Raw genomic sequence first — 27,201 nt, forward strand, 5'->3', positions numbered from 1 at the left:
GCTGGGCAGGGGAGAGAAAACTGAATGAAAGGCTCATGTGTCAAGCACAGGGAGAGATGACTCACCAGTTACTGTCACAGGCAAAACAGACTTGACTTGAGGCAATTGATTTATTACAGCCAAATCAGAGCAGAGTAATGAAACATAAACCCAAATCTTAGAACACTTTTCTCCCACCTTCCCTTCTTCCTGGACTCAGTTTCACTTTACTGGCCGGGGCTGAGCCCGTCAGCCATGGTGGTGGCACCTCTGGGATAACAGATCAGAGAAGGGGAGAGAGTGGCATGGATGGGGACACAGTTGGATGGGTCTGTCTTGGAGCTGGCCGGGATTGGCTGTCAAACATGGGAGGCTTCTGGCAGATGCCACTCCTGTAGCTCCTCTCTGCTGCCAAAACCCTGCCACACACACCCAATACATGCATATGTATAACTGATGTTTGAAGGGCATATTATGGGAAATATTTAGCTATGATAAATAGTTGAGGCTTTAGTTTGTGCTATCATTAATCCCCTGAAAATTCCTTGAGACTGAACTTTTGCCTTGATTCAATGAAAAAGAGTTTTTTATATGCCACTGCATATATGAAGGGAAGCAAATGTATTCATGAATAAGGACAAATTTCCGACTTTGATCAGAGACAGAGAGCGCTATGGGCAGTGTTAAGTTTGGGCTCTGTTCTGGTTACTGAGTAATAAATAGACACTTTACAAGAAAAATGTGGCAAGGGAGAGCACAAATGCTCTTGGCAGAGTTATCCTGGGGAAGGTCTCCTGGACAACGTACCTGTAATAAATAACATTAAGAATAATACACAAGGCAAGCTTTAGGAAATCTAGTTCTGGTGTGGAGCCAGAGCTCACCTCCCCTATTGCACATAGGCTGGTACGTGAGTTTCCACCAACGATTCAAGACCTCGAGGCAGTCGATATTTCCTTTCGAGCCACCCCTCTCCTACCACTGACCGTGCAAAACACAAGTGTGTGCCCGTGGGAGGGCGGGGCGCTTTGTGTCAGAAATAAGGCTCCTGCCGCTCCCAAAGGGCGCTGCAAACGCCACTCCTCCGGCGGGTCGCGGAGCGGGGCCGGATCCTCCCCGTGGCCCGGCGAGCTCCGGAGGCGGCTAAGCACACCCAGGTACCGCGTCCCCCCGGCCGCTACCGGGGCTGGGGCCGGCCGGGCCGAGCCGGGCCGATCGGGGCTGGGCCGGGCCGAGCAGGTCCGCAGGGCAGAATAGGCTCCGGCGAGGGCTTCTCGCCGGCGCGTCCCGTCGCCATGGGGACGCAGTGAGGCCGGAGCGCTGCATCCCGCGCTGTGTGTCCGCCCCGGCCCGGGCGGCGCTCAGGCCACCCCCGGGACGAGGGGCAAGCGCTGCCGCCCTCTCCAGTGCCCCTGTGCCCGGGCGCTGCCCTCCCGGGCGGCGGGAGGTCGGGCTGTCGCCTAAGGATGCGGGGCTGGGCCCGGGGGGAGCTCACCCCTGTGCGGGCACCTGTGCCGAGCGCCGCTCCTCACCTGTGGCTGCCAACAGGCGCAGGCTCTGACCTAGACACCGAAATCCCAAATTTCCCAAGGTCGCCCTGCTGGCACTGCCAGTGGCCCTCGGAGGCTGCCAGCGATGGAGCTTGTTGTAGAGGTCGCCTGGCGGGGAACGTCTGGTATCGGAGCTAATCTCCCTTGCTAAAGCTCAGGACGACTAACAAGAACAGTTTTGTAGAGTTTGCTCATATTCAGGTGTGCAGCTTTGCCTATGGAACCACTGCAAGTACCCAGTGACTTCAGTGTTCCTCACAGAGGTTTCCAGACTACTGCTAATGCCCTACTTCACTTGGCTAAAGTCTGCGGCTTTTCATTTTGCTGCCGAGGTTAGATCACATTAGGATAAACTAAATCAATATGCAATCGATGATTTTTTTTCCATTAAAAGATCGATTCTGAAGGATTGTTCCATTCACGAAATAATGTCACATTTTACAAAATTATGCCATAATCCTACAAAGTACTCTGTACTTTGTTCCCATGCATTAACTTTAGGGTGCACTGTGCTTTTCTTTATGAGAGACTCATGAACTTGCTGCTTATTAAAAGTTAAGATCTGCAGTAATCTGCATGCTTTCAGGACATGATATTTTTAGGAAGAATCAACAGCAGTAATGTTATAAAAAGTAATAAAAATGACAGTCTTTAAAGGTAGTGTCTATTTCAGTAGCACCAACTCAGATGTTAAAGCACTAACTATGTGCAGTACTAATTTGGGGAATTTTTATTTTAGCCACTGCTCTAAGACGAATACATCATGGATAAATATGAAATCATTAAACAAATTGGAGAAGGATCTTTTGGCAAAATATTCTTGGCAAAAGGAAAAATGGATAACGAACCGTGTGTTATCAAAGAGATCAATTTAACTAAGGTAAACAACAGAACATGAATTATGTTTACCAGACTGTGTTACTTGCATTTAGGTGGATATGAACTTAGGTTATATTTTATCTCCTTTGTAGTTCTATCTCAATTATATAGAGCTAAGCTTTCCAAAGACTGTATTCTTTGCTAATTTATCAGTTTAAAAGCATAGATGAAATACATATTTTGGTATTAAGTCTTTGCTTTTTACTGCATTTTTGTTCTTTTCAAAGCTTTTTTCTCCCTACAATGTGTGGCACTGCCCAATTCAAATTCTGTAATAGTTGATTCAACTACAATGAAAATATTGGCACTAAAATAACAAATCACACTTCTATGGTAAATTTCTCTAAGCTTTTTCATTTCCTTGTTTCCCACGTCCATATTTTCAGATGTGAGTAATTCACAATGGAGTATTTCCAATTCTCATTTATGTCTATGGCAGCTCGATTCATCTCATCTGATTTTAAATTTCCATTCTGCTGCTGTCAGCATTTGAGCTGCTTGGCCAGACACCCTTTCAAGGAGAACAAGTCTTTTTAGGAAGCTGTTGATCACATGTGTTTTAGATTTCTGATTTAGAATGAGCTCAACTGGGCCATGAAGCTTCTGTCTTCCTTCCTACTGACTGCAGAGGCAGCTTAGGGCCACTCGCTCGGGTGCTGGCAGAATACCAGGGCTGTATCTGGTTCCATAAAGGCAGTTAAAATATTTGTGATTTCACTGCAGGGGTTTTAACAGTCAGTTTCAATGAGTGCCTATATGCTTTTGACAGGTCTGTTGCTATTCTGGGCCACCCTAGTGAATTTCTAATATATTAGAGAATTACAGTAGAAGAATGAGTTCTAGAAAGTGCTGTATGTCTTCCAGATTCAAACACAGAAAAGCTGACACATGAGTAATGACAGCTAAATGAAAAGATGGGTAGTTTCTCTCTCTGCTCGTGACAATAAACCCCATGCATTTCTAATCTTAGATTTTGATGTACAACTAGAAGAATGGCTGCTGTGAATCTGTGAATCCCATTTGTTCAAAAATCAGAAAGTGGAGACAGAAAATTGCTATTTTGAAGCCAAAAGATTTTTTTTTAATATGGTAGAGTGTGTTTTATTCAGTTACTGATTTTTAAATCTTTAAGGATTACATTTCAAAAATATTTCATAATAGTGAGGGTAAGAAACTTTATAAATACAAGAGGACATCTTGAAGGATAGATAGTCAGAGAAATGAATTTTTAAGTAGTATTGATGGAAATGTGATCACAATAAACTATATAGAAGTTTTCCATTAATGTAACAGGGGAAAGAGTTTGCCTGAAATGTTACAAGTACAAGTAACACCAGGAAAATGAAGGATTTTTTTACTTTGATCTTTTGACATCACTGCTGTTATCATTACAGAGTCATCTACATCCATAGTCTTCAAATTCTTAAGCGAATTCTTTAACTTTAGAGTCTAAATTCTTTAACTTAAGTTTAAAGATATATATTTGCCTGTTAGTAAAATGTCAAAATTGGGTTTGACTTCACTACTGTTCCAATACCCTTTCAAACACACACTGCAAATTTTTTTTTATGTTATATACACATCATACTTTATAATATTTCTACATCGTCTTGGTACAGTGTATTTTTGTATTAGTGGGAATAGTTTAGTAATGATGTAACTACTTTTGAATAGGGTTAAATATACCATTGCTCGCATTTAGTTTCTTAATTCTTTGTAGATGCCTGTGAAAGAAAAAGAAGCCTCTGAGAAAGAAGTCATTCTGCTGGCCAAGATGAAGCATGCAAATATTGTAACCTTCTATGCTTCTTTGCAAGGTTTGCTTTTAACATTTCTGTTTTAATTTTGGTGAAAGGAGTAGGAGGCAGAAAACCCACCTTGTTTGTGTTGACCACCCTTAGACCTGTCCCTAATGCCTTACTTAAACATGGGAAAAGATCTCAACTCCTGGAAATGGACACGAGGCATCAAATTCAGGCATCACTTGTGTTTTTCACGTGTGAGTAGGTACTTGGCATGAATCCTAGATCCTGAGGTGTCTGTACTGTACAAGTTGGACTTTAATCTGGATTTTTTTATGAGAGTCCAGAGTTTAATGGGAATTTTCTAGGAGTTTCAATAGAAGAGAGCTTTTGAGTATAGCAAGGAATAGGCTGATCAAATAGGACAAAAGGCTGATGAAATAGGCAAGAAATAGGATGATCATTTCATCTGATCTAACCTTGGGATCCTCATATTTTGTTTACCCACATCATATACATATGACATTATATGGTTATGATACATACATCATATATGCATGCACACATATATACATACTTATGTGTCCATATACATACACACAGACAAAATAGGCAAGCACAAAAAGAGGCCATTAAATAGAAGTGCAATCTGTTAGTACACCTGAAAATGTCTTTCAGCATCTGGAATGTAAAAACAGTATTGGCATTTCATACCTTGATACAGCACTGTCTTTCCAGTGATCCAGTATCAGTCTCATAATGCTGTGCTAGCCCTTTTTCTTCAGATGTATTTTAAATTACCCCTCAAAGATAAAGAATTCCTCAGGACTGAAAGAGAGAGAAGGAATTCCATTCACCATGAAAGCTAATTCCCTGTATTTATTTTTCCTCTGACATCTGCCTTAAGCAGTGCCTTGTATAATAAAAGCTATTGTTGCAGCTTCTGTTCAAATTGTTCTCTGTGACCAGAACTGTAAAGGTTTTAGGGGACATGTAAATCAGATAGTCTTCTAACCCCACAGAGGTAAGAATAGGTTGAATTTTTTTTATCAACCAGGCCTTGCTATTAATTTTTGCTTCTTGGAATATTGTCTACTTTTAACTTTTTCCCTAAACCTTACTCCATACTTAGTTATTGAGCAAAAAAACCCCTCTGAACTTTGAAGCATTCTGCTAAGTTTCCTGTAAGAACATCTGTCAGTGGGGTCTCTTAAGGGTTTCCTCATGTATTTAATATTTTGCTGAATCTCCATTTAAATATATTTTCACATCTTATTTTTGCATCAGGTTTCACTGGAAGTATCCATTGTGTTCTCAGTCTTTGAAATGGAGGAGTAGGTAGAGGTTAACTGCTACCTTTTGAAAGAAGAAGTGTAAAAATAAAAATAAGTTGTTGCCGTGTTAATGAATAATACAGGAATAAAGGCAAAATTATGCTTTTCCTTCCAGAAAAGAACAAGCTATATATTGTGATGGAATACTGTGATGGTGGAGATTTAATGAAGAGGATAAATATGCAGCATGGAGTGCTCTTTGATGAGGACCAGGTGAAAGACATTTTCTTTAGAGAGAAGAACATATTGTGTGAAACGTGTGGTTTGAATTATTCACTAATAACTGAACTTTTAAAGAAAATTTTGGTAATTTTAGTTGAAGTGTAGGAAGGTTTTTCAGCACTCTTTAAGATCTGAAATTAATTCATTAGCAGTATGATGATGACTTTTTTCATGCCCCCTTCCTCCTATTGCTCTTTGCATTGTAGATGAACTTTTTCTTTGCATTAGTAATATACCCATTAAACCATAAAGACCTTCTTTTAAATAGGGCTTTCTAATTATGGGGAGGGTGTGTTATATACAAATTCCTAATTTGTTGGTGCTATTTGCATCATGGCGTATCCTCCTTTATACTGAAGTCTGTGGCAAATCTCTCATTCATCTCATTTCAAAACTTCTCTGATGCCATTTAAAGTGTTAAACCAGCGCAGAGAAACAAGTCCAGATATCTGACTGCTTTTGGGCCATGTTCATGTATATTTTATTTTCTAAATAGGTGAGTATGATAAGTATTGCAATTCACAGACGTAGAATTTCCCACTACTCCTTACTTATTCCTTTATTTTTCACTAACTCTTAGCTTTCTGAAGGAATTTTTCTTCATGTAGTAATTAGTGGACTGAACTCTGGGATTATTTAGTCATAAATAAAATCTACTTTTTCAGGTACAATGAAATTTTGCTTAGAAACTAAATAGGTAATATTCAACCTGCTAGTGGAATTATACTCAAAGGCATAAAATTGAAGAAAAAAAAAACCTATTGTGACTTTTCTTTTTGCTTTAGTAATAAAAAAGGAGCTCCTTGGTGGAGAAGTCAGTTGCAAGTGAATTACTGGTTCAGTAATAATGAATTTTAAGATCCTACTGGGAGTCATACTAGAGGCAGAGAGAGCATGAAAGAAAATAAAGAGAGGACAAACCCACAGATCATGAAAGCACAAAGGGGAGAACCAACACACAAACCCCTTGACAATGACACTAAAGGATACATATCCAAAGCAAGGCTAAAGAAATACAGGCAGAAGAATGAATTATAGAAACTAAAGATACATCTGCTGATCAAAGAAACGGAAGCAAATTTTCCCAATTTAACATAATAGTATTAAAATATCTTAATATTTTCAAATGTACTTCTGAGAAAGCCTCATTTGTGGCATCAGCCCTAATCAGGAAATCATCTATTTAATGTCAAGCATTGCTGAATAGAAGGTTATTACTTGAATCAAAGTCTTTCATGTGCACAAATTTTCCTAAATAGAGAAGCATATCAGCAGGTTGTAGTTTTGTTTCTAAATTTAGTCCGAAGGCCCTTATTTAAGAAGACATGTATACTGGACGTTAAACATATGTTTAAGAGCTGTACTGGGCCAAGGATAAACACATGCGCTTACTTATTAATCAGGTTTCTTCATACTTGCTTCTTTCACCATTTGTCCTTCATCTTTTTTCTTTTTTTTTCCTTCGGTTCCTGGATCACATTCAGTAGAACTACAAATACTACAGCTGGGTGGTATGACTTCCATCACTGAGGATTAAGACACCACTTCCTGATTCTGTCTTAGTTATTTGCACTCCCTCACTTCTTAAAAAAGGTCTATTGTTCTTACTCTCTTTTGGCATGATTCTTCAGTCGTTGTTCAAGTGCATGTCCTGGCACAGTCAGGGAAAACTGGATGGGGATAAGTGAAGTAGGGTAGGTATCTATTTCCATTTAGTTTAGTGATGACACTAAATGAAAAGGAAAAGTCTATGGCATTAACTTTAAAAATACCCTTTTTATTGTTTTACATTGTATATGTTCCATATATTTTAAATTTTCTTCTTGTCTTGATTTTATATATTTCAGTAAGATGCCCCATTGGAGTCACACAAATTCATAGGTATCTGTTCTTTGTAACTCTCTTTGCAGATTCTCAGTTGGTTTGTGCAGATCTCCTTGGGCTTGAAGCATATTCATGACAAGAAGATTTTACATAGAGATGTAAAAGCACAGGTAGTAAAACTGGTACTGAAGAGGGAGTTATTTTGTCTTGTGAAACAGATGCTTAAGAAGTTCTGCATATACTTCATTATCACATATTATTTTTGGGTTTATTTGCAGAATGTTTTTCTTAGCAATAATGGAAAGGTAGCAAAGCTTGGGGACTTTGGAATAGCAAGACAGCTGAACAGGTAAGCATGGCTTTTAATCAGTCTGTGACCTGCACCAAATAGGAATGTTTGTGGATATCCAGAATGCAGCCTGAACATACAAATTGTTTGTGGATTGTGCTTGCTCAAGAGGTCTGGAATACAAAGGGTTTGGAGCTACATTTTCTCTTGTTATCCTAAAGTGTGCCATCCTGCGTGGAACCACAGATGTATCTAGCCTAGTAACTGGACTTCTGATAGGTATAGGATGTAGGGTGGAGAAGCTACAGCCTTTGCCTATTCTCTGTGGAGCTGACGTAAGAGATTCTGGAGGCACAGTTGCTGCCCATGCAGCTGTTGTTAATAACTTCTGTTACCTCATAAAAACAAAAGTGAAGAGCATTTAAAACTAAAGAGACAGTAAAGGAAGAGAGTTTGTACAGATGTTGTGTGTCCTTCAAGAGTGAGCCTATGTTAATTTTTTAAAAAGACCCAGAACGACCACCTGGGCCTGAGAACATGGCATGGCTGGCCTTGCATCTGTATTGTTGACCGAAAAAGAGAGGCTTTATCTTTACTGACTTTGGGGAAAAGTTTGGCCTATCCTGGGTAGTGGCCAGGTGTGGCCAAAACATGCCAGAGGGCATGATAACAACAGGAAAAGGTTAAATTGGATCTTTTTCTGTGCTTTGTTTATTATCTTTGACAGATCAACTCTCAGCATGTAAACTACTGATGCCTGAAGTGCCTTCCTTTAGAAGTGTTCAGGGCATAGTTGCTGTAAGGATTGCTTCTACACCTAGCAGATAGAAAGCAAACCTCAGAGTTTGAATGTCCAAGTACAGACATTTAATAAAGTATATAATAGGCTTATACAACAATGTAATTGGAGCTTGACAGTACTTTTCCTCCTGTAACTAGTGAATTAAGTTTCTGTGGTGAGTTTATACTGTCTGGATGCCAGGTGTCCACAAAAGCTGTGTCACTCTTCTCCTCAGCTATACATAAGAGAGAAAATATAATGAAAGGCTCATGGGCCATGACAAGAACAGGGAATTCCTGTGCTTTCTGTTGAAGTGCAAACATTTTCTACTATTAAAATAGCGGGTCACTTTACACTCAACTAGGAAATGCTGTAGTTTTTCATGGGGTGTTCCATCATTCAACTGTTTGGAGAGCAGAAGTAATGTCCCCCATAGGCTTTTAACCTGGGGCAGAGAAGTCTCTGGTTCAGTTGTGTGTAAACTTTTTCAGTGTGTAAGCCTTTTTGTTCATTGTGTTCCTTTAGTACTACAGAGTTTGCCTATACCTGTGTAGGGACCCCCTATTACCTTTCACCTGAGATATGTGAAAATCGGCCATACAACAACAAAACGTAAGTCTCTGTCTTTCCTTTCTGTGTGTGTGAGGATGTGCAGGTATGAAAGAACACATTTTAGTAATATGGTTTAGATCAGTATGTGTGCAGAGCATGGGAATTTCTCATGGTCACCCTTTGTGAAGTTTTGTATTATTGTGTACAATAACTAGGTGCATCATTGTACACAACAACTACCTTATACTATACAACTGTACATAATGTCAGTTATATTTTGACTTACAATGTCCAAAATATAGCAATTATGACTTTGTTGTGGCTAATCTACAGGCTTAATATAATTATATGTTTTGGCTTTATAAAATTACTTATACTTTAAACTCTCCTTTAATACTTCTTGTTAGTACTGGTGAGAAATGTAAACCAGTATTTTTCCCTTTGCTTATCTGCTTCTTCATCAATTACTAAATTTCTCTCATGTCCAAGATGTAATAACCAATGCATCTTTACAGTTCCAAGTTAGTGAATTTTTGATACACTCATTTATTGTTTATAAAAATACACTAAAATGAAAGCTGCTAGTTTGGCTGCTTTGGAAATTTGCAGTAGCCACTTGCAGGAAAGACAAATAGGTCTGAGGCTTACCACAAAATACCAGATGAGAAGCACTGCAAAGTCAGAAGGTGAGTGGGCCTAGGCCCCCTTCTCTTTGTGGGGAATATGACCAACACCAAATGTTCTGGACCTCAGAGCAGCATCTCAGTTCTGAGGTGTTATTCAGACAAGTTTACTCTCTTATTGTCTCCTTAGCTATTGAATCAGCTTTGTCCGTCATCGTGCTGGAAATATTAAGCAGACTTCCTGTATCATGTGCCTTTTCCAATTATAATGATAAAACTTAATCAGATATCATGGAAACATTGGTGCCACAACTAAAAATAAATTTCTAGATGTTCTTTTTAGTGCATCTTAAGAAAAAATAAAATTTGCACTAGTTTGTGATAATGGTAATAAATTTGGGAGCTGAGAAAAGGTACTGATTTCATGGATGAAAATATTACAGACTTTTCACTGAAACTTTAATTACTTCTTATTCACAGAGATATTTGGTCTCTTGGCTGTGTGCTTTATGAGCTGTGTGCACTTAAGCATCCTGTAAGTACTGTACAATCAGCTCATTATCCTATTATTAGAAAATATAATGGTCACCTTGCAAAGCCTGTAGTAGTAATAGTATTCACAGTCAGCTACAGGAGTTATTTTTATCTTATTTATGGATATTAAAGAATGATTGCTAGTGTTTAACTTTTGATGTTATATCTGTTTTGTGCATAATAAAATAAAAAGTATTATGTTGTATTCCCATGACTTACATATATGCATGTGTGTGTACATCCTTTGAACATATATTTGCTCTTTAAAAATTGCTAAACTTTTTCAAAACTGATGTACAATGGAAAGAATTAAAGACAGGCTTCAAGGCTAGGCTTAGGTATATAATTTTACTCATTTTTGTTTGAAAATACCAGTCTCTTCTTATTAAAGAACCTAAACCCTACATTACCCCAGAAAATGGTTTGAGTCCCTGGAAGAATTTTCCTAAAAGACATATATGTTGTTTGAAAGCACATTTATGTCAGAAAATAACTGAGATAGCATCTTCAGGAAGTTGTGTTGTTCTCAGCCTGGTCTGAGCCTCAAGTAATCCTCTGCCTGTGGCTATTACATGGAGAAGGGAACACAGCAGAAACTAATCTTGACAACAGGAAAAAGATCAGTTTCCTGGGACCAGCAGATGTTGACTTTTTGCTGAACTCAGATGTGGGAGAAGGTAGAGCAGCACTAATAAAGCAGTTGTGCTGAGCTGGGAGCAAAGGGGATACTGCTGAGGAAAACTGCTGATTTCACAAAGTGGCAAAACATAAAATATTACTTTGTATGAATATTAGGTGTTTTATTCTGTATTGCTGCCCACTGTTTTGGTGTGAGGGCAGTGACTCAATGCAGATATAGACAGGAAATGCAAGTGAAGCTGAGGTAAATTCAATTCTACCACCTTCAAAATAGCCACATAAATAAAAGGGTGATTTTTGAAGGAATTTGGGGTTTTTTTTTTGTCTAAGGCCCTAAAAACTATATTGATACTGGCTTCTTAAGAGTTCTAGTGAACTGAAAGGACTGAATTATCTGACTGGCATCACTTGTTAAAAAATCAGGATTGTATCTTTGTTCTGGGGGGAGCACAGTATGCAGAGGCTGTTGGGGGAAGTGATGATTTGAAGGTGAACCCTGTGAAGACAATATGTATGTAGATCTCTGTTGAAGTGCTTTTGGCAAATCAACTGAAGTTTCATTCTGGGCTTCTGTGTTACTGTCTGACAGCAGAGGGTGAAAAAAACCACTTCCAGGTACAGAAGTCGTTACACCTTTTAGTTGTGCAGCTGAAACCAGGAGAATGTAACCAGGAAACACAATCAGAGAGTGGTTATAATAATTTTCCACCACAGCAAACCTTGGTTAGCAGGGAATGATTTGTGGAGGGATTCTCCCCTACTCTGCTCTGTGAGACCCCACCTGGAGTGCTGCATCCAGCTCTGCAGCCCCCAACAGAGGAAGGACATGGACCTATTGGAATGAGCCCAGAGAAGGGCCACAAAAATGATCAGAGGATGAAGCACCTCTCGTGAGGTTGAGAGCTGGGGCTGTTCAGCCTGGAGAAGAGAGGGCTTCAGAGAGACTTAGAGCAATTTTCCTGTGCCTAAAGGGGGCCTGAAAGAGATGAAGAAGGACTTTTTACAAGGGTGTGTAGTGATAGGACAAGGGAGAATGACTTTAAACTGAAAGATGGCAAATGTAGATATTAGGAAGAAATTCTTTACTGTGAGGGTGGTGAGGCACTGGCACAGGGTGCCCAGAGAAGCTGTGGGTGCCTCATCCCTGACATGTTCAAGACCAGGCTGGATGGGGCTCTGAGCAGCCCAGTATTGTGGAAGGTGTCCCTGCCCATGGCCGGGAGGTTTGAACAAGATGATCTTTGAAGTCCCTTCCAACCCAAACCATTCTATGACTGTGTCAACAAGTACCTATTTTCAAGTTTGGGTGTCTAGTCCATCATTCTGAACCAGCAATACTTACTTCTCCTCTATTTATTGTTTACCCTAATTAAGTTTCAAGGCGATAGTTTGCATGAACTGGTGCTGAAGATTTGCAGAGGACGTTTTCCACCAGTGTCTTCTAACTACTCCTATGATCTGAGGATATTAATTTCCCAGTTGTTTAAAATATCTCCAAGAGATCGACCATCCATCAATTCTATTCTAAGGAAGCCCTTCTTGCAGAAACTTGTTCTCAGGTATCTACCCCCTGAGGTGAGTGACTATGCTTCTGCCTGCTGAGAGAAGATAAGTATGAAAGTAGTATGAACAGTTCTACCAGATGCTGTTTTTTCTGATAGGTAACACCAGAAGAACTCATACACACTGTGATACATAGAAAAAAACCTTCAGCAGGTCACTCTGGAGCCAAGCAGATACAAGGTAATGATAATAATATTATGTATCATTACTTCTACAGTAACATTTGTTAGTTAGGAAACAACTGTTGGCTGTAACTTTCTCCAGCAGTCTTGACTGCACATTTGGATGAAGGGTTTCACCCAAAACTAAAAGTAAATAGAGAACTGCAATAGCAGAACCATTTACCCAGGCAGTGCACTGCTGTCCTGTTCAGGGAGAGATAACTTTAAACCAGCTCGTTAGCTGTGGTCATCTAGAGGAGCTGCCATAGGAAAGTGATGAAACATTAATCTTAGTTCTTTAAAAAACAGAATTTCCAAAAGTGAGGGTTTGGTCTAGTTTATTCCCATCACATGAAAAACATCCTTACTGTTGTGGAAAAAAAAAAATCTTGAAAAACATGCTCCACAGTGTTTTACAAAACAATAAAAAGGTATTTTACAGAGTCTTGTAAATTTTATTAAACTGTGAGACAGTGAACTCTGTTTTGGTTTAGTACCCATTGACAGACCAGATTATGTATGCGATTTCTAAGAAAACATGAATGAGACTAAATGTATGTCTGTGAAGTGTTGAATATCTGGTGTGTTTCTGGCAGCGTAACTTTGTTCTAATTCTGTATTCTTCGTTATATCACAATGAATCCTCAGATTTATCTTTGGAATATCAAAACAGTGCAAACAGTTCTGTGAAAATAACCTATGTATTTACTGCACTTGGGACTCCCCTCCTCCCCCCTACCCCACTCCTCTTTCAAAAATATTAATCAGTAGTCTAGGAACCTTTGTCATTTTGAAAATGACTTTCAATGAGATTTATCTGCCTGCACAACCAATGCAGTTTGGACAGATAACTGAAAAACTAAATAACTTAGGCACTAAAAAAAAAAACCTCTGGTCATTTAATCATAATTTTAATACTTTTTTCCTCCCAAACACGATACTCTAACAGTCAATACTCATGAAAGATTTTAAACTCACTTAGAAGCTACTTACCCAAGAAAAGACACTGCTTTTCAATACTGCACCTAAGATATTTGCAAAATACTGACTGACCAAACTGGAATGGTACTTGTATTCTCCTACATGGGAAACTGATAAGATAGATTTTTCACTTTTCAGCCTTTCTTATCAAATTTCACCAGTCCTACAACATTGCCTAGCAATTTGTAGGTTATGGAAGGCTATTACCTTCCTATGAAAGGGAATTGCCTAAGCAGTGGCACCTGGAGCCTGTGAATTAGACCTCCTGCTTTCTGTTCTCAGAACTGGCATGAAACCAACACTATCGTTTATAAAGGTCTCCCTCTTATTCAGTGTGCTGTGCAAAACTAATCAATAAGATCCTCTTTACATGAATGTGACAGACCATGTTTTCACAGCATGTAACTCTCAGAATGAAAAGCAGAATGTCTAGAAGGTGTGAGGTATGGTGATGAAAGTGAAAGGATGTAATGTTTATTAACCCAACCTGTCAATGTTGGGTGTGGGCATCCTACTGTGGTTTGCATCGACATGATCATTGGTCATGTAGAGAGCACAAAATGCAATTTTTTAATCTCTTATTGTTAAAAAGCATATAAACTTCAGAAAACAAGAGTCCAGGACCCTGTTTATCTGGAACCTGGAATAGTGATGCCTTTCAAGAAACAAGAATTATTTCAAAGAAATGAATGGAAGCCTCCTTCAAGAGTACAACAGCCTATTATTCAGGTACTGTGTATGCACATTCTCATATGTATAGACACACTCACACATATATATGTATACACACAGACACACACACATTAATTATCTTCAGAATGATGCATTATTACACACACACACACACACACATATATATAAACTTCAGAAAGCAAATATCTGCACTTTAAAGAGATACTTTAAAAGGCTGAAGACATTAAGGTGTATATTTAGCTTAATGCCTATACTAAGACAGTAGAGACAGTTAAATGTGCCTGAATCCTCAGAAGAGATGTTTTGAAAGCCTAAATGGGAAATACTGAATCTAGGCTGCTTTGGTATGGTCCTTTGTAACCAAAGGATTCAGGCGTACTTTGCATTTGTGTTTGTACCAAGGCAAATAAGCTCCGCATTTGCATTTGTTGCTATAGAAGCAAATACACTGATCCTGTTACTTCAGCCCTTCTGACAGCTCATTCATGGGCAAAATCATCAGCACTCACTGCCATTGCCTCAGATACTTGTTACTGACAGCCTTCTCCCAAATGCAAGCCCAGTTTTTCACAACCACTTCATCTCTCATTTGTTTTCCACCTCCTCTTTTCCTCAGGCAGGGTTTCAACTGTATGCTATGCCCAGCCTCTTTCTTACCATCACTGCACACACTTAGGTTTATCTTTAAGAGCATGCTATAGTACCTTGAATGCTGGTGAACATAAGCACAGCACATTTAGGATCTGGGAGTCCCCAGATCTGCACACTGCAGTTACATGAGCTTAACTGCTGATAGTGAACATGGAATTCCCAGAACTGCATCCATCATGCAATCACTAACACTGACTGTGAGTAATACCGGCCCTGTGTGGAACATAGGACTTTGTTTTCCTCACAGTTACATTTGTGCCAATGCAAATCTAGAGATGGATTAAGTTGAAAAGATTTAAGTTTCCTTTCACTGTGCACTGCTATAATCAAAGGCAGAATTTTGTCCACAGTGTTTTGACCTACACTGGGAACATTTCCACATTCTTTCAACATCCAGATAAACAATGCGCAGGGTTTCAGGGATACTTGCATAGTGCCATACTTTGAAGGTGTTGCTTCAGGATTCACAGAATAGTTGAGGTTGAAAAGGACTTCTGGTCATCACCTTGTTTACACCCCTGCTCAGGCAGGGTCATCTAGATCCAGTTGTCCAGGGTTATGTCCAGTTGGCTGTTAAATATCTCCAAAGATGGAGACTCTAAATCCTATTTGAGCAACCTGTGCCCCATCCTCAGGCACCCTCCCTCACTGTGAAAAAAATGTTTTGTGATGTTCAGAGGGAACTTTCTGTGTTTCAATTTGTGCCCATTGCCTCTGGTTCTGTCACTGGGTAGCAGTGGAAAGAGTCTGGCTTCATTCTCTACCCTCCGTTCAGGTAGCTATTAACCATTGGTAAGATCCCACCTTTAGGCTAAACAGTCTGAGCTCTTTTAGCCTTTCCTCATAGGAATAATGCTCCAGGCCTTTCACTGGACTTTTTCAAGCTTGTAATTGTCTCTTTTGTTCTGGAGAGCTCAGAATTAGATGCAGCACTTCATGTGTGGCCTCACAAGTGCTGAGCAGTGCAAAAAGATCACCTCCCTTGACCTGCTGGGAATACTTTTACTAATGCAGGCCATGATGTCATTCACCTTTTTAGCAAGGGCACATTGTTGGCTAATTGTCAACTTGTTGTACACCAGGCCCCCCTTCTTCTTCTTCTCTGCCAAGCTGCTTCCCAGCTGGATGGCTCCCAGCATATACTGATGCAGAGTGTAGGACTTTGCACTTTTGTTGCAGGACTCCATGAAGTTTCTGTCATCCCATTTCTCCAGCCCTTTGTGGCTCTTTTGGATGGCAGAAAACTCTCTGGTCTATCAGCCACTCCCAGTTTGTGTTATCAGCAAACTTGCTGAGGGTGCTCTCTGCCCCCCTCTCCCCTGTGATCTAAATCATTAATGAAGATGTTGAACTCTAGTTACTGGCCTTCAGCTATGCTTCACCCTGTGGTCACTACCCTCTGGGCCACTGCTCAAGCAGTTTCACTGCCTGCTCATCCCACCCTCAAATCATCAGCTTTTCTATGAGGATTTTATGCCTCCATGAAGACAGTTGCCTGATAGGAAATGTCCCCTTGCTCTCCCCCTTGTCTGTCAAGCCAGTCATTTAATTGTAGAATGTTAGTGAGTTGGCCAAGCATGACTTCCTGGTGCCTGCTTCACTAGTCACAGTTCTCAGTCCTCTGGAATTTATTTAGATAGCCTAATTTGTTCTCCCTGCTGCTTGGGATTGCCATAGTTCTGGATACCGTACTGTAAAACCTATTTCACTGAGGAACAAGATAAACACTTTTTGAGGTTACTTCTTCCTTGGGAACTTCGCTGACAGTTGGAAACTTTCTTCTTATACAGATATGAATTTATATTCTACTGTAATCTGGAGTGTACCACAGGTACATGGGCCTATTTTCAGTGTATCTATGAAGGAAAATGGGAGGAATAGTTAATGTATTTACCATCTGTGAAAGTGATACTTAGATGCATTTAAGTTTGTGTAAGAAAGTAAGCAAAAATTAGCATTTTTCTCATGCACCATGTAGTCTCCCACAACAGAAAGGTTTGTGGATGTCTGACCACAGTTATATCATGCAGTGGCAGCTAGGTGATCATCTTCTCTCCATTGTTCCTATGAGAAATGGAAACGACAGTCTTACGGTCTTGTGACAAAGGAGAAATACAAGGATGTTTAGTCAGAGTGAGGGCTTTGAGAAATGAAAGCCCAACTCCCACATGCACATAATCAAAGAGACGTGAAATGAAGCAGCACAGGGCTCCCCTGAAAGCAGCCATCAATGCCTGTACTGTCCAAAACTACATCCCAGGTTCCCCTTGCTATCACATGTCAAAATGAGGCTCTCCTGGAAATAATTCAGTGCTTTAGGCTCCAGAACAATAGTGACTCTAGGGCAAAGACACTGCAGAGTACAAAGCCCCATCCTGACTCGCACAACAGTGGGGGCTGCTGCTTAATGACAGGAGCTGATGGAACAGGGGAAAAGACAGTGTGAGATCACATAAGCCCTGAGAAGTTTGGAAGTTTCTGGCTTATATTTGAAAGGATTTGGAAAACTTACACTAACTTTACCATAGACAGTCATATTACCAAAACCTCAGACTGGGGAGAAGTACAGGAGGCTAATTCAAACTTGTGCTGATACAAATGAGTAAAATACAGGTAAAATAACATCCTTTATTATATTTTCAGCCACAGACCTCCAGATTTAATATGGCAGAAAGGCCAGAAAGCATTAGAGTACATGGCCATTATGGTCATTACTATGAGAAGCTTGACAACTTGCAGAGGAAAGCTAATGCACATTATGACCTTTCCGATATCAGCCAAAGAGTCGAAGATTACTATAAATTAAAAAGACGAGTTGCACCTCCACCTCCACGACCCGATAGGTAAACATTTCACTCTGTTTATGTCTGTCTTGTGTATTTTGAGCTATCAGCCGTCCTGAGTAAGTAATGCTGGGTATAACTGACTTAGTAGAATGCCTTCTCTGCTTTGTCTTTGATAATGTGGTTGTTTTGGGGGTTTTTTTTTGTTGTTTTTTTTTTTTTTTTTTACAAAGTTTGTAACAAAACAACACAATTCCTGTTCCTCTTCATCCAGAAATTCCATCTGAATTGACGTGGTGTTTGACATTTCATTGTCAAAATGTCTCCCAAGTCTCAGTCCAGTCTTTTACTGGGTAAAAAGTAAAACAAGCTTTCTGTAGAATCTCTGATTATACCGAGGATAAACACTGTCTGTCTTTCACACCAGGATGAGAATAATACAAAGATCAGAAGCAGTTCTGCACTGAAGGGAACAGAGTGAGAGGCAGGCCATGAAAGTGGGTTTTTTCCCATGCAGCGCTTATATTTCTGTTCCAGATATAAAGACCCTTTCTCTAGCAGTTTGTTTACTTCAAAGCCTTTCTGTTACAAAGGAAAAGTACAACCTTAGGAAATTTCCTGTCCATTCTGTGACTGGCCATTTTAGGTGAGGATGAACATTGAAAATGTTGAGAAAGAAATTTTGAATACTTCCAAAGCTTTCCTTTAAAGTTGTCAGAATCATTAATTTTCATTTAACAACAACAGTGTTTAAAATGTTTCAGTTATGGATGTTCAGATTTAGAACATCTTTCCTGACCTGAATTTCTGGTGCCTTGTTTAAGGACAGAGTCAATTCAGTTTGGCCCTCTGCGGTACAAGTGGATTCCTCAGGTTGGAAATTAAATAAATGGGAAACAGGGAGCTTACAAGTGACGGATGGTTATTTTATATCAAAAAGCAAAGGAAAAGTTAAGAAACTACACAAAGTCTGACTGATAAAATTAGGCACGGAGGAGAAAGACAATAAAATGGTTGCTGAATATACAGCCTCCATTCTGACAATTTTCACTAATTTTGAGGACCAGGGAAATCAATTTTGTTTTAATTAATGCTTTCAATACCATTTATCAAGTAAAACTGGAAGGGTTTTGCTGCACTCTTCAAAAGGTTTAAGTAACTGAAGTGATAGGAAAGGGAATGCCTTGAAAGAATGTTCCCTTATTTTACTGTTGTGCCATATTTAGACATATTTTATCCATATTTATATATTCATGTAGAACAAAGAAAGCTCTATTTGTCATATATGGTAGAACCTATAGAGAATTATTTGTGCAAAGGAAGCAGAGTCTGTGAAATAAAACATAGTATATGTACATCACTTTCTTCTCTCAGGACTGCAGAATTTCTTCAAAGGCGGTTCGAAGCCCAGCAGTACAAGATTAAAGTGGAAAAACAGATGGTAAGTAAATGCTGAACCACAGAATAAAATCTGTAAAAGAAGGAGAATGAAAATCCAAAGGTGAATTGATGTCTTTTGAACAGCAAACTGTTACATTGTCAGGTAGAAGATTTTGCTGTAGCAAATTCCCTCATCTGCTCTGCAGTGTTCATCCTGAGGTTTTATTTTCTCATACAAAACTGTAACAATGTAAAATTCTACTTTGACATTTTCCTGCAAAAATGTACACTTGCTTTACTGCATTCTTCAGTGGAACAGGGAGAGTGAATGAGTGAGCACTGAAGGAGAGGATTCTAAATGAAAACTCATTTGCTCTGGGATTCATTTGTACATCCATAGGGACTGCGACCATCCTCTGCTGACCCATATCATGACCAAATACAGCAGCAGCAAACAAAGGAAGAGCATCTCAAAACCCGTCAGCAAAACATGTCTAGAAAGAATCAAATGAAAGAACAGGTAAAAGAATCTCTTACTTAATTACCTAAAACTCTCCTTATACTCCTTGACAGTAGTATTCTTGGCATAAGAATTCTTTTTCATCAGATTCTTTTTTTCATCATCAATTCTCTTCCATTTTTCCCCCATCTTTTAATAGAGAAACAGTATACTTTTTTTAGTTTTGCTTTTGGGTGACAGAGAAAACAAACTGAAACTTCTATCTAATGTGAACATATATATTACATTTAATCTTTTTATCTTCAGTTTATTAAAAACATATTCTACCCTACTGTTCTTCAATAGGAGTATTTGAAACAATTGCAGAAAATTCGGGAAGAATACCACAGTGATATAAAAGAATTCAGATTCAGAGCAGGAGTACTCCAGGTAACAAAGCTCAAACATATGGGTACTCATACTGACTTTTTTATGCTAGAATACTTTATTAGGAATGGAAATGAACAATTTAAAAAAATGTTCCCTAGGAGAACCAGGAAATACAAGATAAAACCTTTCTTGTGAGGCAAGGGAAAGCTGAGCACCAGTCTGAAAGCAAAGATATATCTGGAAGAGGAGATGCATCACTGCAGGTACCAGTACCATCTCCATCTAAATAGATCATTCTGAGAAAGTCCCACACTGTCTTTGATTCATTCTCTGGGACAAATCTGCCAATATCAGTAGTATCCTCCTCAGTGATCCTGGATCTGACTTACACTAAAATGAATTCACACCACCTAATGAAATAAAGTGGGTTATAGGCAGTCAGAGCCACATTAGGAGAGAATTTGGATTTAGTGATTTAGTGAGAAATGCATGATAATGAAAAAGAAACATTAGATTTGGGGCCCGCCTGGTATCACTTTGTTTCATGGGATCTCCATCTTTAGGAGAAACTGCATAAAAGTAAAATCTGTAAATAGTTGTGGTTTCTCCTGAGGCTGAAGGCTTGCTATGATTGCTACAGATCACAGAAGAACCTTTATACTATTATTTACTTTGCTTTTCTCTGACACGTTATTACAGGAGACATAATAATCTGAAAATCAGTAATTACATATTTTTAGATGTGGCCACAAAACAATATATTGCAAAACAGGGCTATACTTTCTACAGGCATAGGTTTCCACTAAAATCTTGATTTTAGTCACTTCCACTTGATTTTAGTCACATTCCAAGATGTCTGAGTCATCTTGCATATGATCATAAAAAATAAAAGATGTATTATTTATATCTTGACACATTCCTGTATCTTTCTAACATAGGTTTTTGAAAAATCAGAGGCTTGCACTTTATGCAAGAATTTCTGTTTTTTCTCTTTGCCAGATAAGCCAGAATTGGCAATGAATGGAATATTCTTATAGATCTATGTAAGGGAAGTTCATGACTATATTTGCTACTTAAAGAAGTCTCTTTCTTTATGTGATATATACATATTCATTTACGAAGAGTGTAATTCAAACTGTTTTTTTTTTCTCTCCTTCCAGGATATGGAGGAAAACTTTAAGCAAATCAGACTCCAGGATAGGCAAGACCAAACAATATTAGAAAAGAGACGTAACACAAAAGTATCCATCTTTACTGTAGTATTTTTTTTTTAAATTTTCTCATTATGTCTGTACATTTCAAATTACTGTGTTACTATGGCAGGTCCAGAAATGAAGTTATTTGAGAGTCAATTAAGAGTGCTGGTTATTTGTTTGTTAAAAGTTTATATCAGAAGAAAGTAAATGAGCTTTTCTGATAATTTGAGGGAGATTCCCTGTAGATATTCCCTAGTAATCAATTTCTGCCTCCTCCTTCTCCTTATATGAAACTGCATTAGTAGTGCATGGGAACTCATGTTTATTCAAACTCTAAGTAAAGTCAAGTCAGATTGCTAATTTTAAAATATTTTGTTATAAAATGTGATTCCCTATACTGCTTTTTAAATCACAGAAGGAGATGGGAATTGAATTAGAAATGCACATAAGATAACAGGAAGGTTTCTGACCATAAGATCACTGTGAAGTGGACTAGAAGTCTTTTGTGAAGTATTGCATGGAAGCAGTACAGTATTCAGTTTTAGTTCTGATTGACAAGCAGCTGTAAGAACCAACCCTGTGTATTGCAAAAATTTGAAGTAAATGTTTATCAAAGGCCATTAAAATCAAAACTGGATGCAGTAATTTTAAAGTATCACTAAAGGAAAAGGATTATATTTAAGAAAATCTATTTTTACCCAATGTGTTCAACTTTGATCTTCTTAAATAGAAGAAAATGTTGTTAAATAGAAGTTATTTTCAATAGAAGAATAATTTTCAAATTTGTAGTTTCATATAATCAGTATACTTTTAATTAAATGCTTTTATTTATTAAAACAAATTAATAATTTGTGAATTTTCTCTAGGGAGGAGTAAGATTTGAAATTTATTTAGATGCATGTTTTCCTGAGGAAGACAGCATTCAAGAAGCAGAGGTACGTTTTAGTTCTACTCAAAGCATTTACATGAAAAATCTGAAAACATGACAGCTTCATAATCTAGGATTTGTTTCCATTACCATCATGCTCTGCCTTTGTTATGATGAAGCTTCCTATTGAGGATTTGTTGTCATGTTGCATATGTCTGCCCTTCTACAAGAGGATAATTGCTCTGAAGAAAACTGGGTGATACTTGGATCAGTGTTTCACATGGTAAAACATGAGGAGTGCAGATACTTAAATTTCTTAAAATGGACTTGAGAGGAAGAACTTATCTCAAAACTGAGTTAGTCTGCAAATGCTAAATTTGTTTTATAGATTGTTTTGGTTCATTTTGTTTCTTTTCAGAAATGAAATGGTATTGTTTCACAGAGCAAGAACAACTACAGACAATATTATGTTTTCATTTAGTAAAATTATATTTGTATATATATATATTTATATATAGCTTATCAATATGTATATAGCTTATCAACATGTCATAGCTACCTATTAAGATTTTTATTAGTGTATTAGAATTTTAAAATATTCCTAACAGCAAAAAAAAAAAATTTCTAGTATATATATATATTTAATTTATAAAGCACTGTTTGATCATTCTGTTGTTTCACATCTCTTTGGAGCCCCATGCAGCCTTCTGATGCACAAATCACAACGTGGCTTCTGAGTCCTGCTGCTCCAGTTTTTTTTACACAATTTTCCTGTGCATACATGAGGTTGACTGCCAAACACAGTAAAATGAGAAGGGATTAGTTATTGTACCACATTTGTTTACTGTTTCCAGAGTAACTTACTGTTTTTTCAGACAGATAAACTCAATGAGACTTTAACTTTCGTGGATGGTGAGAATCTTAAGGAGAAATTGGTGGAAGTTTATGAAAATCATATAGACAGAGCTTTGGAAAAACTGTCTGACCACCCAACAGGTATTTATTGGGGAAATGCAATGCTGAGTATTAATCCTGAAAATTACATAGGAGTTAGGTAAATTCAGTAACTCCAGGCTATAGCGAGTTTATCTTTGAGCTCTTTCTTTATGTCACATAATATTATAATCACATGGACATCTAGTTTACAAAAAAATCCAAAGAACTTTGCCTCTTCTTTTTCCTCCCCTTAGAGTCCATACATGATATGAAAAAATCCAGAAAACATTGGCAACCTGGAGCCCCTCAGACACTGCTGAATTTTTTAGCTGGTGCTGATGTCACATCTACATGTCCTACCATGGCTGGTAGTGAACTTGGTGAGAAAGTTTTGGCTTTCAGTGAAGCACTGAAAATTTTGGCAGTGAGCACTTAAAATTCAGACTGATTTCATCCATACCTGAATGTTCACATGATCCAGCAGGCTTTTAATTGCAGGACTTTGTAACAGCAGAGGGTATTGTACATGTTAAGCCATAGAAAACAGTTGTCATTTTCCCCTTTAACACTGCAGTCATGCTGCGTTGCTCCTACGTATCAAGAACACTGTGTTTTATGAATCACTCTGTGTTCTGGCTCAAAATGCCAATCTATTCAAATAATCATCACCACTTTCTCAGGCATTGAGCTGTTGGCACACAGGAATGAGGGCAGTGAGTACCAATGGCGTCCTGGAGTGTGGTGGAGTTCTGTTTTCCCTCTGTACACAGTGGTGGTGCCACCACTGTCACAAGTGCCATCTCACCCAGCTGTGGCTGTGGTGATGCTCCACTTCAGAAGAGAAAAGGGGGACCTAGGCTTCTTACAGTACTACTGCATACATTCCCAGGCAGACAAGTGTCTCCAGTGACTGGTTTCTGCAAACAGGGAACTCTTCCAGCATTCCAGCACGCTCTGCACACCCAAGATAGAAAAAAAATAACCTGAAGGGCTTGCATGGATAGTAAAGACAAAGCAGAATAGTATTAATACACCACCTTTTATTCATTCTGCCTTAGATGAAAGACCACAGGGCACAAAAGAAACAGGAACGTTTTTTAAGCTCTTTCAAACCAAGAAGCCAACAATTTCAGAGCAAGGACTGCTCAATGAAGCTGCACTTGCCTGTTCCAGGTTTAATAAGAAGTTACTTAAGCATTAAAACATTTTTAGTAATGAGTAGTCCAGACTATTTTTTCCCTATCCATCAGATGAAGTACTTATGAAAAGAATCAGGAGTATTCCATACAGGGGGGGAAAAAAAAAAAAAAAGATCCCAGAATTACACAAAAGGAAGAAATCAGTGTTGAGACTAGAAAGCTTTAACCTGACAAAAGACAGTGCTGAGCTACAGTGATACTTTAGTGACCTTAGAACCTTGCTGTTCTTCAGCTCACCATGTTATTCTGCCTGAGGACATCCCAGAAAACAGGAAGCAGTGGAAACAGACACCACCAGAGACACTCCTGAGCATCTTAGCAAAAGCAGAGCTGTCTGATGATTCCTTTATCTGTTTTGAGGAAGACAAAGGTAGGATGGTTTTTTCCTGTAAATTCTGCATGTTATTCTTTAGTCTACCCTTGGCAGAGGGTCTGTGATAAGAAACATTTTGAAGCAGTTGACAACCTAGAAAAACAGGGACAGAACCTCTGCTCTGTCCCTGAAGCACTGAGAGGCCTCTTCCAGGACGTTGCTGTTTTCAAAAGCAGGGGAACGGGCAAGCCCTACTTAGTGGCTATTACCTTCACATGTAATTTTTTCATTTGCTCGGGTTGACAGAGGAAAGCTACTACTGCCAGCAGGCTGGTAGCTACCACAAACCTGGAGCTAGGTCCTGCAACTGTTGAGGTTGAAGAACCCTGTAAAAAGCCTTTACTCAAATACATACGTGGTGACTTTACAACAGGGTCCATACTGATACAGCTGACACTGCAGTTGATTCAAACTCACACTGCAGCCCACGCTCCTAAGGTAACAGACTGTTTCAAAAATTACATTTACTTTGCATCAACAGAGGTGTGACATTTACATTGTAATTTGAACAAAACACTTCAAGCCTTTTTTTATTTGCTATTCCTTTGCACATACTTTTATAGTTTTCTACTATGCAACTGAAGGAAAGTTTCTCTTTCTTTACAGAAGGGGGATTAACTCTGTTGTCTCCAAAAGAAAACAAGGAAGATGATTCAGAAACATGTTCTGCTGTTGCTGTTGATGAAGGTAGACTTGAGCCACGATCAGATGATGAAGACACGTAAGTAAAGCAGAGCAGAAGAAAAATCCACATAACTGGACAGGTTTTTAGGTTGCATTGCTTAAAGTTTTTCTGTGTTCTTAAAAATTCACAAATAAAGAAAACTTACTGGCTAATTTAGCTTTTAATTCTGGTATTTGTCACAGCCAATGCTGTCATTAAAAATTACAGCAGAAATATTAACATGGCCTTGCAGCTCTTTTCTCTTGCCTTTTAAATACAGGTACACAATCTGACAGAGACAGAAGAAACAGTTCACAATTAGGTGTGTCGCTTGTATATTATTTATAAAGTGTTAAAAAAACTCAAGAGTCATTGAACTGACAAAGGTTTGTAATAAACTTATATTTATTTAATTAATATGATTATCTTGTTTTACTGTGCAGGAATTTTGAAGATTCTGAAGATGAGCTCAGACACGAGCTGGAGGAATCTCTGGAAAAATTGTCAACTTCTCCAGCAGAGAAAACCAAGGAGTCTCACATCTTTTCAATAGATAAAGGTCAAACAGATGAAGAAAAGATGAGTTTACCTCACAAACTTGGAAAATCTGATGATGATTTAGAAAATAATCATGGGTAATTTGGTGTTGATGGACATAATGAAAAAGAATTAAAATTAATAGAAGGCTGTAATTTTGCTTTGAAGGAAAAACAAATCAGAGTACTTTTCAGATGTCTAAACACTGAAAAATCCTCATCCAGACTGAAATGCTGTTTCATCTATTATTCTGAACTACCCAGACATACCTGACAAGTCTTGCTTATGCAAGTTTCTGATTATGTACTCTGTTTAACCATTTTTGTATCACGTAAGAGAGTCTTCTAGTTCGTGTATTTTATTTCCCTGGATAAATCAACTCCATGTTTTAAGAATCTCTTCCAGTTTTTCATAATCAATGTGTCCTGCTAGTACAGCTTTGTAATCTACAGTTTCATTTACACAGTACTGACCCTACGTAGTAACATCAACTGCTAAGGAGTTTTATATAGTAGCAGTAAAAGGGTTTATTAGCACCATGAGAATTGTGCATTCCCCAGTTCCTAATAAAACAAGTAGGCTCTTCCAACCATATTTTTTCACGTAAAAAAATTTCATACAATCCAAGTGAATCTTAAATAAAGGAAAAACTACAGTCTGTAGTCTAATTTAGCAGTTTTTTCTAAGAATCATTTATGTTGGAAAAGATCATTGAGTTAAACTGTTAACCTAATGCTGCCAAGTCCACCACTAAACCATATCCCTATGTGCCATGTCTTTTAAATACCTCCAGGGATGGTGAGTCCACCCCTTCCCATGGTGGTCTGTTCCAATGCTTGACAACCTTTTCTATGTCAAAATTTTTCATAATATCCAATATAAACATCCTCTTGTGCAACCTGAGGCCATTTCCTCCAATCACTTATTACCTAGAAGAGACTGACCCCAACCAGGCTCCACCCTCCTTTCAGGCCGTTGTAGAGAGTGATAAGGTCCCCCCTGAGCCTCCTTTTCTCCAGGCTGAACACCCCCAGCTTCTTCAGATGCTCCCCCCAGGACTTGTGCTCCAGACCCTTCCCCAGCTGTGTTGCCCTTCTCTGGACATGCTCCAGCATCTCAACATCTTTCCTGAACTGAGGGACCCAAAACTCATCACCAGATTTGAGGTGCAGCCTCATCAGTGTCAAATACAGGCCTACTGTAGATTCTGGAAAAAAAAAAAAATTGGGGTACAAAGACTATAAAACAAAAATTACTTCAAAAAGTGTGACTGTAGGTAGAGAGTCATGAAACAGGTGAAGACTGAAAGTATTAAATAAATAAAAGAGGTTACCAATAAATAAACTACTTCTTGATATAGTTCTGTTACCAAAGCACTGTCATGGTTTGTGAATCCAGATGGTTTTTAAGTGCACCATACTCTTGTGTAGTTAACATAG

At 38.6% G+C, this 27,201-nt stretch overlaps 1 protein-coding gene across 1 annotated transcript; it reads left to right on the forward strand.

The window, feature by feature from the left end:
- The first annotated feature begins 2,275 nt into the window (after positions 1–2,275).
- NEK5 (NIMA related kinase 5) lies at positions 2,276–27,201 on the forward strand. Its single transcript, XM_066176102.1, has 22 exons — positions 2,276–2,409; positions 4,129–4,225; positions 5,600–5,697; positions 7,617–7,700; positions 7,809–7,879; positions 9,126–9,212; positions 10,256–10,310; positions 12,323–12,523; positions 12,610–12,691; positions 14,246–14,382; positions 17,641–17,840; positions 19,155–19,221; positions 19,561–19,680; positions 19,966–20,049; positions 20,148–20,252; positions 21,150–21,230; positions 22,052–22,120; positions 22,929–23,049; positions 23,244–23,369; positions 24,421–24,558; positions 25,168–25,282; positions 25,669–27,201. Exons 1-22 carry the CDS (start codon positions 2,293–2,295, stop codon positions 25,862–25,864), a joined length of 2,451 nt encoding a protein of 816 aa, XP_066032199.1. The 5' UTR covers positions 2,276–2,292; the 3' UTR covers positions 25,865–27,201.

This window comes from Chamaea fasciata, unplaced genomic scaffold (assembly GCF_029207755.1).
Source record: "Chamaea fasciata isolate MVZ Bird 193981 ecotype frontalis unplaced genomic scaffold, bChaFas1.0.hap1 SCAF_2, whole genome shotgun sequence".
Taxonomy (NCBI): domain Eukaryota; kingdom Metazoa; phylum Chordata; class Aves; order Passeriformes; family Sylviidae; genus Chamaea; species Chamaea fasciata.